This window comes from Punica granatum, chromosome 4, assembly GCF_007655135.1.
Source record: "Punica granatum isolate Tunisia-2019 chromosome 4, ASM765513v2, whole genome shotgun sequence".
Taxonomy (NCBI): Eukaryota; Viridiplantae; Streptophyta; class Magnoliopsida; order Myrtales; family Lythraceae; genus Punica; species Punica granatum.
Window position 1 is genome coordinate 25,786,225 of NC_045130.1, and position 12,760 is coordinate 25,798,984.

General features: G+C 38.2%; 2 protein-coding genes across 2 annotated transcripts; one reads left to right on the top strand and one right to left on the bottom strand.

The window, feature by feature from the left end:
• Window positions 1–1,870: 1,870 nt before the first annotated feature.
• LOC116203862 (inositol monophosphatase 3) lies at window positions 1,871–7,647 on the top strand. Its single transcript, XM_031535818.1, has 12 exons — window positions 1,871–2,029; window positions 2,170–2,228; window positions 2,319–2,369; window positions 3,380–3,460; window positions 4,095–4,198; window positions 4,279–4,363; window positions 4,706–4,760; window positions 4,861–4,904; window positions 5,974–6,042; window positions 6,127–6,227; window positions 6,826–6,882; window positions 7,193–7,647. Exons 1-12 carry the CDS (start codon window positions 2,017–2,019, stop codon window positions 7,287–7,289), a joined length of 816 nt encoding a protein of 271 aa, XP_031391678.1. The 5' UTR covers window positions 1,871–2,016; the 3' UTR covers window positions 7,290–7,647.
• A 210-nt stretch (window positions 7,648–7,857) lies between these two features.
• On the bottom strand, window positions 7,858–11,868 carry LOC116203861 (cytochrome b561 and DOMON domain-containing protein At5g47530-like). Its single transcript, XM_031535817.1, has 4 exons — window positions 11,485–11,868; window positions 10,843–11,276; window positions 8,797–9,051; window positions 7,858–8,466 (listed from the first exon to the last, which is right to left on the bottom strand). The coding sequence occupies exons 1-4, from the start codon at window positions 11,672–11,674 to the stop codon at window positions 8,107–8,109; spliced, it is 1,239 nt and encodes a 412-aa protein (XP_031391677.1). The 5' UTR covers window positions 11,675–11,868; the 3' UTR covers window positions 7,858–8,106.
• Window positions 11,869–12,760: the final 892 nt, after the last annotated feature.

A 12,760-nucleotide genomic window follows, 5' to 3' on the forward strand; every position in this document is an offset into this window, starting at 1 on the left:
GGAAGACCTCCTTACTGGAGGAGTAGGAGAGGGGGCAGTGGCTCCCGGCGCTAGGCCACACCCCGCCACCCATTTCCATTCATTGTTTTTTTTTTTTTTTTTTTTTACATTTACTTCTATTTTATAGAATTCAGCAATATTTAAATTTCAGAAGTAGCTTGGTTATTTCACTTTAAAGTATATCTCAGTCCAAAATCTTGGTACGAACCAATATATGATTAGGATATTGAACGTTCATGGGATTTAAAATTTCATTCCCATCGCATCTTCTATCCCGTGCTAATTCTTGACGAATGACGATCAAACGCAATATTCAAGATTGTAAGTGCTAGCAGGACGGAATATATACGAGCTAGAAATCTTCTCGAGGATTAAAAGTGTGTGCTGATCAATATTTCACCCGCAAAGGAAGGAAAAGAAAAGGAGGGGACTATCCAATATCAATGAGAGAAACGCATCTTGCCCGAATATGTGATAGCTGTTGAAGTCACGAGTGGACAGCGTAGAACAGGGTATAGAATAATGTCCGAGCTGCTTGGGCATATTCCCATTCCATCTCTTTTCTCATGGACGAATCTGCCCTCAATTTTGTAATGTTCAATAGCACCCCTCTCTTCGTTTTATTGTGCTTTTTACGCTACTTCATGAACATGTAACCTTTCAATCGAGAATTTTCTCCTATTCTTGCATTATTGATGAGAACCAGAATATATCGATCATTGGAGCATATATTTTTATCTCCAATTAGATTTCATTGTCTGGTCGACAAGTCGATTCGATTTTTGGTGCTAAATACCCAAAACTAGATTATAGGACTGGCATAGACAGTGATTGATCTTGTTTGGGGCAATGGTAAACCTAGCAGCTTTCTTGATTCTATGGTAACTGGTTGTAGGGATCTAAAACAATAGATTCCGGGTTTTGAAAGGTGAGACCAACTTCTATTTGGATGGTCTAGCTGGGCAAGACGGGTGAAGTTGGATGGTCTAGCTGGGCAAGACGGGTGTTTTTCATTGGGAGAATTTATCACCTTTTTTTGCTCCTCCTTATGTATGATTATGTATTTCATATATTATAATCGTTGTGGATTTTTGATGCCTTGCCTTGCTTACCAACTAAAAAAAGAAAAAAAAAATTGTGTACTCGATGCTCAGTCCAAGTTGATTTTAACTTGTTGACCGGAAGGGGATCTTAGAGCATGTTCAATGGTTGGCATGGATCACTTGGGTGCCACTTCAGGCCCCACACATGCCACATCGACGCCGCGTCAAAAAGAAAGACATTCACACTTACTTTTTGAAATGTACTCCAATGATTGACACTCATTTTGAATGCTAATGGAAAGCTCACTCATTATTAAATTATATATATATATATGAATAATTATGTATTTATAATCAATTGTATTTAATATTTAAATAAATAGAATAATTACATTTACGGAAATAAATACAGAAGATAATTATGTTAATTTAAAAATTAAAAATTAACTCATTACATTATTTATTATTATGTTTTAAAAAATTAATTATAATATTTATCTTTCATTAAATTTCTTTCTCTGTTTTTTCAAAAAAAATTAAACAGGTCAAGGAGCCATTGGGTTAGTTGACCCGTTTTTAAAAAAAAAAAAAAAAGAGCAGGCCGCGTGCTCTCAGAACATGTCACAAGGCCTCCTTCCAACTGTCTCGGATTAGAGTGACGCGCATTAGTATTTCAATTCAAGTATTTTGCAGTGAAAGTACCAAATGTGCCACTCTAACTTATTGTCACGTTAGACGGATTGAGCAGGTCTGCCGAGCGACGAGTGATGTTCTGATTGTGGGGAGGCCTCGGGGCATAATCGTCCACCCAACTGCCTATTTAAACAAAGCCCATGTGCAGTTCCCTTCATCGTCATCACGTGCTTACGTGAGGAAATTGCTGCGAAAGAGCGCCACCCACAAGCAAAGCAAGCACAGACCCATCATCCTCCCCACTGCTGTTCACTAACTCTCTCCCTCCCATAATCCGTTAATGGCACAAAACGGTAAGAACCCATCTCCACGATTCCTCCTTTCATCTTTTCCGCTTCATTTTCTGATTTGGGTCAGCTTCCTTTTCGTTGTTCGTGTGGTGATGCGTGAAATCACTGGTTTCTTCTTTCTTTCCGGGTTGTTTGGGGTCAAGATTCGCTGCTGTCCGAGTACCTCCAGACTGCTGTCGATGCAGCCAACAAAGCCGGAGAGGTCAGTCGATTTTAATTCCAATTTCCACATTTTCTCAAATTGTTCTAATCGGATTTGGGTTGATGAAGATTCCTTCTTCATGTCTTGCAGTTAATCCGTAAAGGGTTCTACCAGACCAAGAATGTCGAGCACAAAGGCCAGGTGAAAATTTTGAAACATCATAGTGAATGAGGTTTTGTTTAATGTTGCTTTCTTCTTCATTGTTGGTCCTCTGTTCCTTTTAGTTGAGAAAAGATAATTAAATCGAATCCCATTGGTGCATTTTTCTTGAAATTAAAATTGTTGATCGTACCTTATCCTCGATTCAGGTTTCAGTTTCATTTGGATTAAGGAGTGAATTTGAGAGGGGATTTAAGAAATTGCTGAAGATGTGCTTGTTGTCGTTAGTTGTTGGATGGTTTCTCTTTTTGAAGCCACACTTGGCCACTCTATCCTACTAATATCAAATCTTGAAAGGATTCTGGAGGAAGATAACTTTGTTTAAATTTGTTCTTAAGATTTCTTTTGTTTTCTGGCTCCCTTGAAAATGTATCCCATGATGTTAAGAAGTTTTTTCTTTTTACATGACTTGAATTTGATTCGTGTCTTGGATGGTGATTGGGCATAACAAAATTTGGACCAATAACTTTTGGGTTTCATGCGAGACTTGTGGTGCACGATTAGGATAGGTTTGAGGTCATCTTTCATTTGCTATTATAAATGTTAATGAGCTGACGGATGGTGCATGAAAATTTGAATTTTATTCATGTATATTTATTAAGTGTCTTTGTTTCGACACAGTCATTTTACCTATAAGCAGTTAAGTTTTTTGAGCAGAAAAGAGATTATATAATAAGTTTCTGTGATTGAGAGGAGCATCTCGAGTAGACTGGATGGAACTTGTTGGCCTTTATTATTTATGTCAAAGGATAAAAAAAATTGCAGAGTTATGCATAAATTCCATGGAGATGACACTTCAAGAATCATATTTAAGGGCCACACTCTGAAAGTTTCCTTTCTTCTATCCGGGGGTAATAGAATTTTATTGGAATTATTGTCTGAGGCTAAACTGGATGAGTAGTACTTCGCAGTTGTGAATATAAAGTAGTCTCGAGACTCATGAACTCAGGAATAACCTTCATTTTCATATTCTAATTATCTACAAAATGCAGGTGGATTTGGTGACTGAAACTGACAAAGCATGTGAAGAGCTCATATTTAACCATTTTAGGGAGCGTTATCCCTCGCACAAGGTCATCTCAGTTCCCCTGTTCTATTATGCTTCTATGGCACTGCTATACTTTCTGGCAATCATGTACTCCAATTGATGGGGCTGTAATCTATCTTCTTTTTTCTTTTTCTTTTTTTACCTTTAAAGTTAGAGTCTTGCATGTTTCCTTCTCAAATTTTAGAATGCCCTTCATGCGATAACCTTACCCAAAATGTCCATTAGAACAGTGAAGACAGATTTGTAAATGAGGAGCAAACCCTTTAAATGCTTGATTCATTGCTGGTTATTTAACAGAATCCATGGGTAAACATCAGGCAAGTATTTATAGGGTCATCTTTTCTTTGACTTTCAACTTATAGATTCTTGGTGGTCAAAAAATGGAAAAGCTTATTCTCATATAACTCATTAAGAGTAATTTCTGTATGTATGTATGTATGTATGTATGTGTATATACATAAATATACATACGTATTATAGAAAGAGGACTTGCGGATTATTGATAAAAAAAACTATGATTGTGCATGTATGACTGAATCATCGTTGAATATGAATTCCATCTCGTGAAGTTGATCATTGCATAGAACACCTAGTTTGTTTCATGTTGTATCTGCTAAAAGTAGCACATGCATCTTAAATTGATTGAAATGTTCTTTTAGTTCATCGGCGAAGAGACTACTGCTGCCTGTGGGTCCTCAGAGCTGACTGATGACCCAACCTGGATTGTTGATCCTCTTGATGGAACGACTAACTTTGTTCACGGGTGAAGATCGCCATTTCTTGATTCTCACTTGCTTAATCTCGATTTTTTAGTAACTTTTGCTTAAACCTCATCACTTGTAGATTCCCCTTTGTATGCATCTCCATTGGCCTCACAATCGGCAAAGTTCCCACAGTTGGAGTTGTTTATAATCCAATTATGAATGAGGTAATAATACCATTGTCTTACCCTTATGCAGCTTTTTACTATGATGAAGAGGAACAGTCTTACTCAAGGATTTTGCGAAATAACCTTTAATATCCTTGTTTTTTACTCTGCTTCTCCATTTATTAGATGCTATGCCTCTTATAATTGAAATCTAAATGCATTCCCCAAGTAAATGTGTAATTTATCTTTCTTAAGCTATTACATTGGTTTTGTGACTTGTTGGAAATATATATTTGACCAAATAAAAGTTAGCACGCTTGATCCTTCTCTTGATATAATTTCTACATCACCATTCAAATGAAAGAAGGGCTCACGTGGAACATGTGGCTTTATTTTTTGCAGCTTTTTACTGGAATACGCGGAAAAGGTGCTTTTCTGAATGGCAACCCCATCAAAGGTGAGCCTGGGGCCATCAATTTATTGTTTAGGTATCAGTTGCCTACTTATGTTATGCACGCAGTATCTAAAAGCTGCAAAATTGTTCTGTTACTTGCCAGTGTCATCTCAGTCTGAACTAGTGAAGTCTCTCCTTGCAGCCGAGGTAAGCTGTCACTTAGCATAATAACACAGAATCTGATTTGGTCGTGGCTGCTTCTTTATCAGCTGTCACAATCAACTAAAGCTTTATAGTTTAAGTGATGCTGTTTGTTGGGAATTCATTAGGCATTTATAAGCTATGGAATCCAATTATGAGATTTAACTTGTAGTTTTGGCATGATTCATTCTGCTCAAACCTCTCACAAGATATTGCACAACTCTTTCTCCCTCTTTTATTCGGAGCTAATTCTTGTGGGCACTTGTATTGAGTTTTAAGTCAAGGCCAATTTAGAGACAGGATTGGGGAAAAAAAACAAAAAAGGTAGGTCAGCAGAACAAAAAAGTGGATCGAATTTAGTTACCACACATTTCGTAGGTAGTCAACTTCCTCCACTCCAGGGCCTCTGCATGGAAAATTTATGGTTTTCAGCATTCTGTTCCGAGACAACTAGTTATACTGGCATGCTGTACTGATTGCATTTCTTCAATTGTGTGCACATTCTATTACCCAGTTTAAGTTACTTAGATTAGAATGTGTTCTGTTGCTGAATAATTTACTAGTAGTGCAAATTAAATACCCAAAATGACTTTTTACTTGGAAGTTGACAGCTGCTAATTCTGCTACATGTACTAATGTGTAAATTAGTCAAGATAAATGAGGAATGCCCTCTTAAGAAAATAAATTAGTAATTGCGCATTTCCTGTTTATCGCCAGATCTCACTTTTGGAGAACAGAATTTAATCATATTGTACTTTAGGATATTTACGCAAGTAAGAGTGCCTGTAATTCTGTTTTCTTTATCTTTGGGAAAATCATAGAGACTTGAGAAGCTTGAGAGTAACTGGTCTTCTATATGTCTCTTATATGTGTCCTGGAAGGAAATCACCATCTTATGTCAGCTCTTGAACTTTCCTTTGCTATGTGTTTTTGCTGTGCATTTTTCCATGATTTAGCTATGGAATTAGTTCCATCAGTTTTTGGTTTTCACTTGCAATCTTTTATCGGTCGAGTTGAAGATTGAAGAAGGGCAACATGATGAGGTTATTTGAATTTCCTAATGCTGGAACCACAGGTTGGGATCAAACGTGACAAGTTAACAGTGGATTTGACTACAGGCAGAATCAACAGTTTACTTTTCAAGGTAAAACCAGACAATTTACTTCCATCCTGTTATGAAACTGTTGCATTTTTTGATGGACCTAATATCAATTTGTGTGGTGATCAGGTAAGGTCACTTCGAATGAGCGGCTCATGTGCACTAAACCTCTGTGGAATAGCATGCGGACGAATTGATCTCTTTTATGAACATGGCTTCGGGGGTCCCTGGTACAATTTTTTCCTCCACTTCTTGATTGACTTTGATGATTAACTATCCTGACCCTAATCATGCTTTGGTATATAACATATATATTAGGGACTTTGATTACATTAAATTTCCAACCTCATGGGAAAGGCATGAGTTCTCCAAAATCCTATTTGTGGATATACATGTACATCATTACCGGCACTATGTCTTTCCATCACCAACATCTTCTCAGAGCCCAAGCTTCTGCTACAATTTTCAGCCTGGTCCAATTGCTTTATTGTTTCGTTTTCCCCTATTTTATTCATTATTAGTGGGGGGAAGTCACTGAGAAATGGACCACCTATTGGTTGAATACCCATCATTCAACAATTTTTTCTATATTGGTTAGTCCAAGTCATATTAGCTTGGCTTTTGAATCCACTCGAACTCTTATCTGTCAGGAAAAGCAGAAATTAGCTACAAACATTGACATTCAGAAACTGTAATGGTCGTCAAAGCTAAGACGGGATAATAGCCTCGCTAACATATAGACATAAATAACTTTATCTGTTGTATGAATTTTTAAAAGAATGGTTTTTATCTATTATGAGATGTAATATTTGGTGCTTTGGTGCGTAGGGATGTGGCAGGTGGAGCTCTGATTGTCCAGGAAGCTGGAGGACTTGTCTATGACCCGTAAGTAAAAACAGACTTCATGATTCATCCCTCCTTTCTCTCTTCTGATTTGAATATCATTCTTGGATCATTCATCTTTAGTTGGTGGTTTTCAAAATTCTTGATTGGCTAGCTATGTGGCTGTAATCAGCAGCTATATAGCTTTAAATATTCCTTCTTGAGGTTTCTTGTTATGCAGTCAATTTCTCAGAGCTACACAACTTGTGGTTTCACGTTAAACTTTGAAAGAGAATCAAAATCTCGACCATAGCTTTTCTGTGTTTTCTGCTCTAACGGGCAATTCTGTATGGTGGTGGTATTTTGCAAGCAGATCTGGTAAGGATTTTGACATTACATCTCAGCGAGTGGCGGCCTCAAACCCACTCCTCAAGGATGCGTTCCTCGAGGTCTTGGGACAGTTCGAATGAGTCCAAGTGAGTGAAGACCAATGGAAGTTCTGGGCGAGATTGCTTGAATGAGTCGCCGATTGTTTCGCTATATTTAAGACGCTGTCGACAGAGTTTTCTTGTTCTTATGAAAAACTTGGTCTAGTAGGTTAATTTATTCTATTGGAAGGGGTCAATAATTGAGTTTGGTGAGAAAATCACTTGAGGAGATTACATTGAGACAATCAAAAGTACTACAAACACCACCTGTAGTTGGTGGAAAATGAATTTACAATTGGGTTTTTGGGAGGGCAAAAAAAATCGAATTTCATGCATGAGCAAGTTGCTCATTGGAATTTCTTGGCAACTGAAAGTGAAAGTTCCATTTGTCTTCGACAAAGTATCGTCAATGACTGACCACGAGGCAGGCAAATCTATTGTTGCACTCACTATTGAGATTACATTTCATGATGATGGCAAATTTTTGACTCTCAGGGGATAGGAGGGACTTCAAATGATAGCTTAATGGATATCATATTAAATTTCTATCGGGTTCACAAGCAAATTGGTTCATGTTGAGTTCAAAAATTTAAGCTGGTCGATGGATATATTGAGATTTGGTCAAAGGGATTAACTCAGCTCTCAACCACAAAAACAAAGCATGCACTCAATGATACAAAATCACCCTGTATAATAAAGAAAAGACAATAAAAGAATTACTACAAGAAGCTGATGACCAGTATACAATGCTAATACCTGAAAACGAATATGTAGCCCAATGCTGGAAATGACCCCAAAAAACAAAAGCAAATCAAGAGAGTAGAGCGACCTCAAGTCTAAGCATATGTGGGGTTTCAATCTACACATCGTGGTGGGGCCTACCACCATACCCATTGTTACTACCATTGGTGGTCCCAATTCCAATTCCATTCCCATTGCCATACCCATAGCTGGCCTTCTCTGCATTACTCTGTGACCTCTTCCTCTTCAGGACAATGTACCAAGTGTATGCCTCCAGCCATAGGAAGTTGATCCCCAGAGCGATGAGGACTCCGATGTAGGCGTTCTTCCACTTCTTCTCGGGATTCAAGGCGTCGAACCCCTTGAAGATGTTGACCACGGCGAGGATGATCACCGCGTATCCAACCGCGTGGTGGTACACGTTCCAGTAGTTCCTGTACTTGTGCTCCTTCTTCGGCCTCAGCAGCAGCGCAAACACCTTCACATATGTTTCAAAAGAAAATATCTTGTTGGTCAACCAAAGGGAAAGAGGCTGGTCCAATCATGAATGGATTGGGCATGCAGATTATGATGTTATCTTATACGTGACAGTTGCCGTTGTCGTTATCTCGAAAGTCTCAACAAGTCTGTTATGATTATAATATACCATTTCTTGTGGTCTTGCACGGCTTTTCGTAATGATCCTAGTACTATCACAGTTACGGTCACTGTCGAGCTTTGGAGGTCAAGAATTAAGATGCAACGGATTAAAAGAAGGCCATGTATGTTAATTGTTTGGTAATAAATTCTGAAGAGGCTCAAGGTTTACCTGGAGGGTGGCGAGGCAGAAGAGGATGATGCCAATGGTTCTGTGGACAGAGTAAGTGATTCCCTTGGACTCACTACCGAGCTTGAGACCGGTGGCCCACCCGGCAACCCCGATTATGTATGCCGAAGACTGGCAAGTTACGTGCAGATAGAACCATGTAGGATCCGCGGACTTGAACACCCTCAGGTACCTCGCGATTATGACCCCTATCGGCATCAGGATTCCCCAGCTCACTACATTTAGCACTCCATGAATCTGCCACCCAAAATCAAAAGAGAGCAGAAGTAATTATTATTACTCACCCAACTTAGATCAGTAGGCATCTTCAATTATGTTCGTGTGCAATCTTGATTAGTGGGGTTAATCAGACTATGGCGATATCTTAACAGATGGTTCCTAAATACGTTAGTTCTCAATGCAATTGAGATTATTTTCGTAAATCGAGCGGATACTTTCTTCTCATCCTATTTATTTCACAAAGGCCTGGAATGGTGATCGAAATATCAATCGGACTGCGAGCAATAATTAATGTCAATTTTGGAAAATATAGTTATATCTTAATTCACATAAACTTATATATCATACGATCAACGTAGCTAGTAATAGTAGCTAACCCCAAGGGGTTTGGCCTAGTGGTTAAGGTGCACCTAAACTTGCACCCGATCCCCGGCTCGAATCCCCTTGGGGCCACCGGAGTGCCTTTGGCGTGATTACCCGCTCCGTGCGCCGTCGGAAATTAGTCGGGTGAAGCCTGAACACCCCGGGTTAGCAAAAAAAAAAAAAAGTAATAATAGTAGCTGGTGAATTTAAGTGGGATAATATAAAATAAGTTGAGGAGACTAAAAATATTAACTATATATATATATTACAACGATGTTTCAGTTGAGGTTTTCAATATAAAACAAAAACAAATATAAAATGGTGAATTCTGGACGGGGCATACTGACTATTTTTTCGCGTCGAAATAAAAGTTAACATTATCATAATATAACAAGATAAAATATAGAATGATAAATCAAAATTTTTTAATCTGTTTGAGCAAAAAAAAAATCCTCGATCCACTTATATTTATTAAAATAATTAAAACGTACTCTTTAAAAATCAATAGAAGACATATATATGAAAACATAATACGAATAAAATTATTGAAAAATGAGGGAAACTGATGATGGAAAATAAATAAATAAATACTTATATTTTGTTTTCGGTGAAAATACTTATATACATTAAAAGACTAAAATTTACAACTGTAAAATTGTAGAAAAAGGAGGACCTAATGAAGAGGCACACAATAATAATAATAATAATAAATAAATTATGTAAGTGATTGATTAATTAACATTTGGTAAAGTAAGAGGAACTAGGATTACATGCCAATGCGACGTTGGAGGTCTCGGCCGTAAAACGTTGTATTCTAATGTTGATGTAAAAAACAAAAGAAATTAAACATACGACATGACGTGACATTTTATTGTTTAATTTTATTTCCTCTATCATAACTGTGGGTCATGGTAAGTTTCGTGTCTAAGCTGTGTGATGCGCGTAGGACCACGTATAACACTGTATTGAACGGCTCTCCACCCGTCGTCAGCATGACTTAATATTATTGAGGTACAATGTATTGAACCATTTACCTCAATATTATGTCATTACCCCAAGTTTAATTATTATTCTTTTGTCTTTAAACTCAAATTGCTGGTTTTAATAAATTAATTTATCAAATAAAAAATGAGATACGAAAATTTCTAGTCAGAGTAGAAGATTTGTTTATGCACGAATATGTATCCTTATTCCTTACCATGGGAAAAAAAGGTACAAATATATATGTGTAAAAGGTGAGTGAGTCACATCATCATTTGAAATTAAAAAGTTTTGATGAATTCGATTTATGCATATTAGACATTTGTATGGACTTGTTATTTGGTTTCTATTATCTCCTATTATTAGCTAGGTCCATATCTTTGTGACTGAAAAAAAAAAATCGAGGCTATATGGGTTTAAATTAATTCATATGTAAGTCAACCAAGAAAAAATATCAATACTTACGTTTTTCTTTTCCAATCTTGAGCTGCCTCCGCTAGAACCAGCCTGTCCTGAAGCAAAATTGAGAGTCCCTTTGGACTGAGTATTCGCCCCGGAGAGCGCGTGTTGGGCAGGCGTGCCCCCGTTGAGTGGTCCATCCTGCCACACCTGATTCACCGACGTGCTGTTACCGGGGGGCGTGATCGTGGCAAAGATGGTTATCTCGCCATTGGAGTAAGTCGCTGACAGATTCGATACATCGAAGCTTAGGTTGCCTTCTTGCAACCCGGTACTATAGCCACTGATCGGGGACATGTAGGCTCTCATGGAGCCATCTGATTGCTGGTATGCCACCAGCGCCTGGGCCCCTGGCATGCCGGTTGAGGTAGGGTTTATGGCCCATGCTACCCATTTGGATGTATCCACTGAAGTGTGCCGGTACGCCAACTGGACCTTGCCTGTCGACATGATCGACGAACATATATAATCAGCCATATAAAGGACATGCTTGAGAAAAATTCGAGGAAACGTAACTATATATCCAGTGAGGCATATATACACACATCAGAACTCTAAAATGGTGAGCTCTACCAGCCAACCATGAGGTAGAGCATCACGACGTGTTGGTTCTACGACTTTGCAAGTGGTATATGACTATGGCAATACCTGTGGATGTGTCATAGTTCCAGTGGATGAAAGCGTTGAGGACCGGTAGGTCGGTGCAGGAGCTGAAGACCTGGTTGGATGAGAAAGTGTAGCTAGAGCACGCTTGAGCGTGGGATGAGATGAACATCGTGGACACAAGCACGCACGAATATAGCCCCAGAAGGAGAGCTCTCGTGATCTTCCCGGCCATAGTTGCCGGCCCTTATGATATATGCTCTTGCTGAGAACTAGCTAGTAAACTATATGATTAGTGCTTGTGGGAGAGTTGCTTCGCTTCTTCCTTTTTTTTTTTCCCGCTTCAATGTGGTGATCTCTTTTTGGGAATATTGGGGTTCCAAGGGAAAGGACAAAGGAGATTAATGGTGATGTTTGAGAGAGGAAGATGTTTGGGGGAAGGGGGACTTATTATAAGAGATATGGGAGGGGTTAGGTGATGGTTTGGTGAGATTATAGGGAGAGTTGTTCCACTATAATCATAAGAGGAAATTGCAACCGAACCCCCCTTACGAACTGTATATTACTAGAATGCCTCGGATGATCGAATGCCTATATCATCGTTGTCGCAACTCGTGATGGATACGGTGTCCGTTCGAAATTACCTTTATACAAACCTAATGACTACGCGGCATGTGTAAATTACCGATTCAGATATAACAATAAAATATAAACTATATATTTTTGAACATTTGATTTTGAGTTTATTATCACCTTCATGTATGCATTGGTTAATTGGATTGTTTTGATTGGAAAACATGCTAACCGAAGCGATAGCGAGAATCAACAACAATGTCAGGGATGCTATTTTTTCATTTGTTTTTAGAGTGAATTATTACGAACTAATTCCGAGTTGCCGGTTTGTTGAATGGCGAAAGAGTCTTCGCTGAATATATCTTCGTACCATTTAATCAATATATATCCATTCATCGTCTTTTATCATAGTCAAATGCTGGTTTAATTAAATCCGATTATTTATCATCATATCTTAATTATGCTTCTTCCTTTTTTCTTTTTTTTCCCCCCTTGGGCCAAACAGCGCGTTAAATTATGGTTGGTATATTATGACAAAATTATTTGGTTTTGGGACTATTATTATCTTCTCTAATATTCCCAACCACCATCTCTGTCCAGCTCACACCTTTGGTCGTCGTCCTAACCACAGCTAAACTATTTTTCCATAGTCTTTTGCATATGAAATACCATAGCTTCCGAATATAACATAGTCAATGAGAACATGACAATAAATAAGTTTCTATGGACAAAATTATACCCCGAGTCC

What these genes read in the sequence shown, in the direction of transcription:
- LOC116203862 (XM_031535818.1), top strand. An exon ending in ACGACTAACTTTGTTCACGG is followed by an intron (nt 4,199 to 4,278) that starts GTGAAGATCGCC and finishes CATCACTTGTAG; the next exon opens with ATTCCCCTTTGTATGCATCT. An exon ending in AGTCTCTCCTTGCAGCCGAG is followed by an intron (nt 4,905 to 5,973) that starts GTAAGCTGTCAC and finishes CTGGAACCACAG; the next exon opens with GTTGGGATCAAACGTGACAA.
- LOC116203861 (XM_031535817.1), bottom strand. Translation starts at nt 11,674, where the DNA reads ATGGCCGGGAAGATCACGAGAGCTCTCCTTCTGGGGCTATATTCGTGC. An exon ending in CAAGATTGGAAAAGAAAAAC is followed by an intron (nt 9,052 to 10,842) that starts GTAAGTATTGAT and finishes TTTGGGTGGCAG; the next exon opens with ATTCATGGAGTGCTAAATGT. An exon ending in TCTGCCTCGCCACCCTCCAG is followed by an intron (nt 8,467 to 8,796) that starts GTAAACCTTGAG and finishes ACATATGTGAAG; the next exon opens with GTGTTTGCGCTGCTGCTGAG.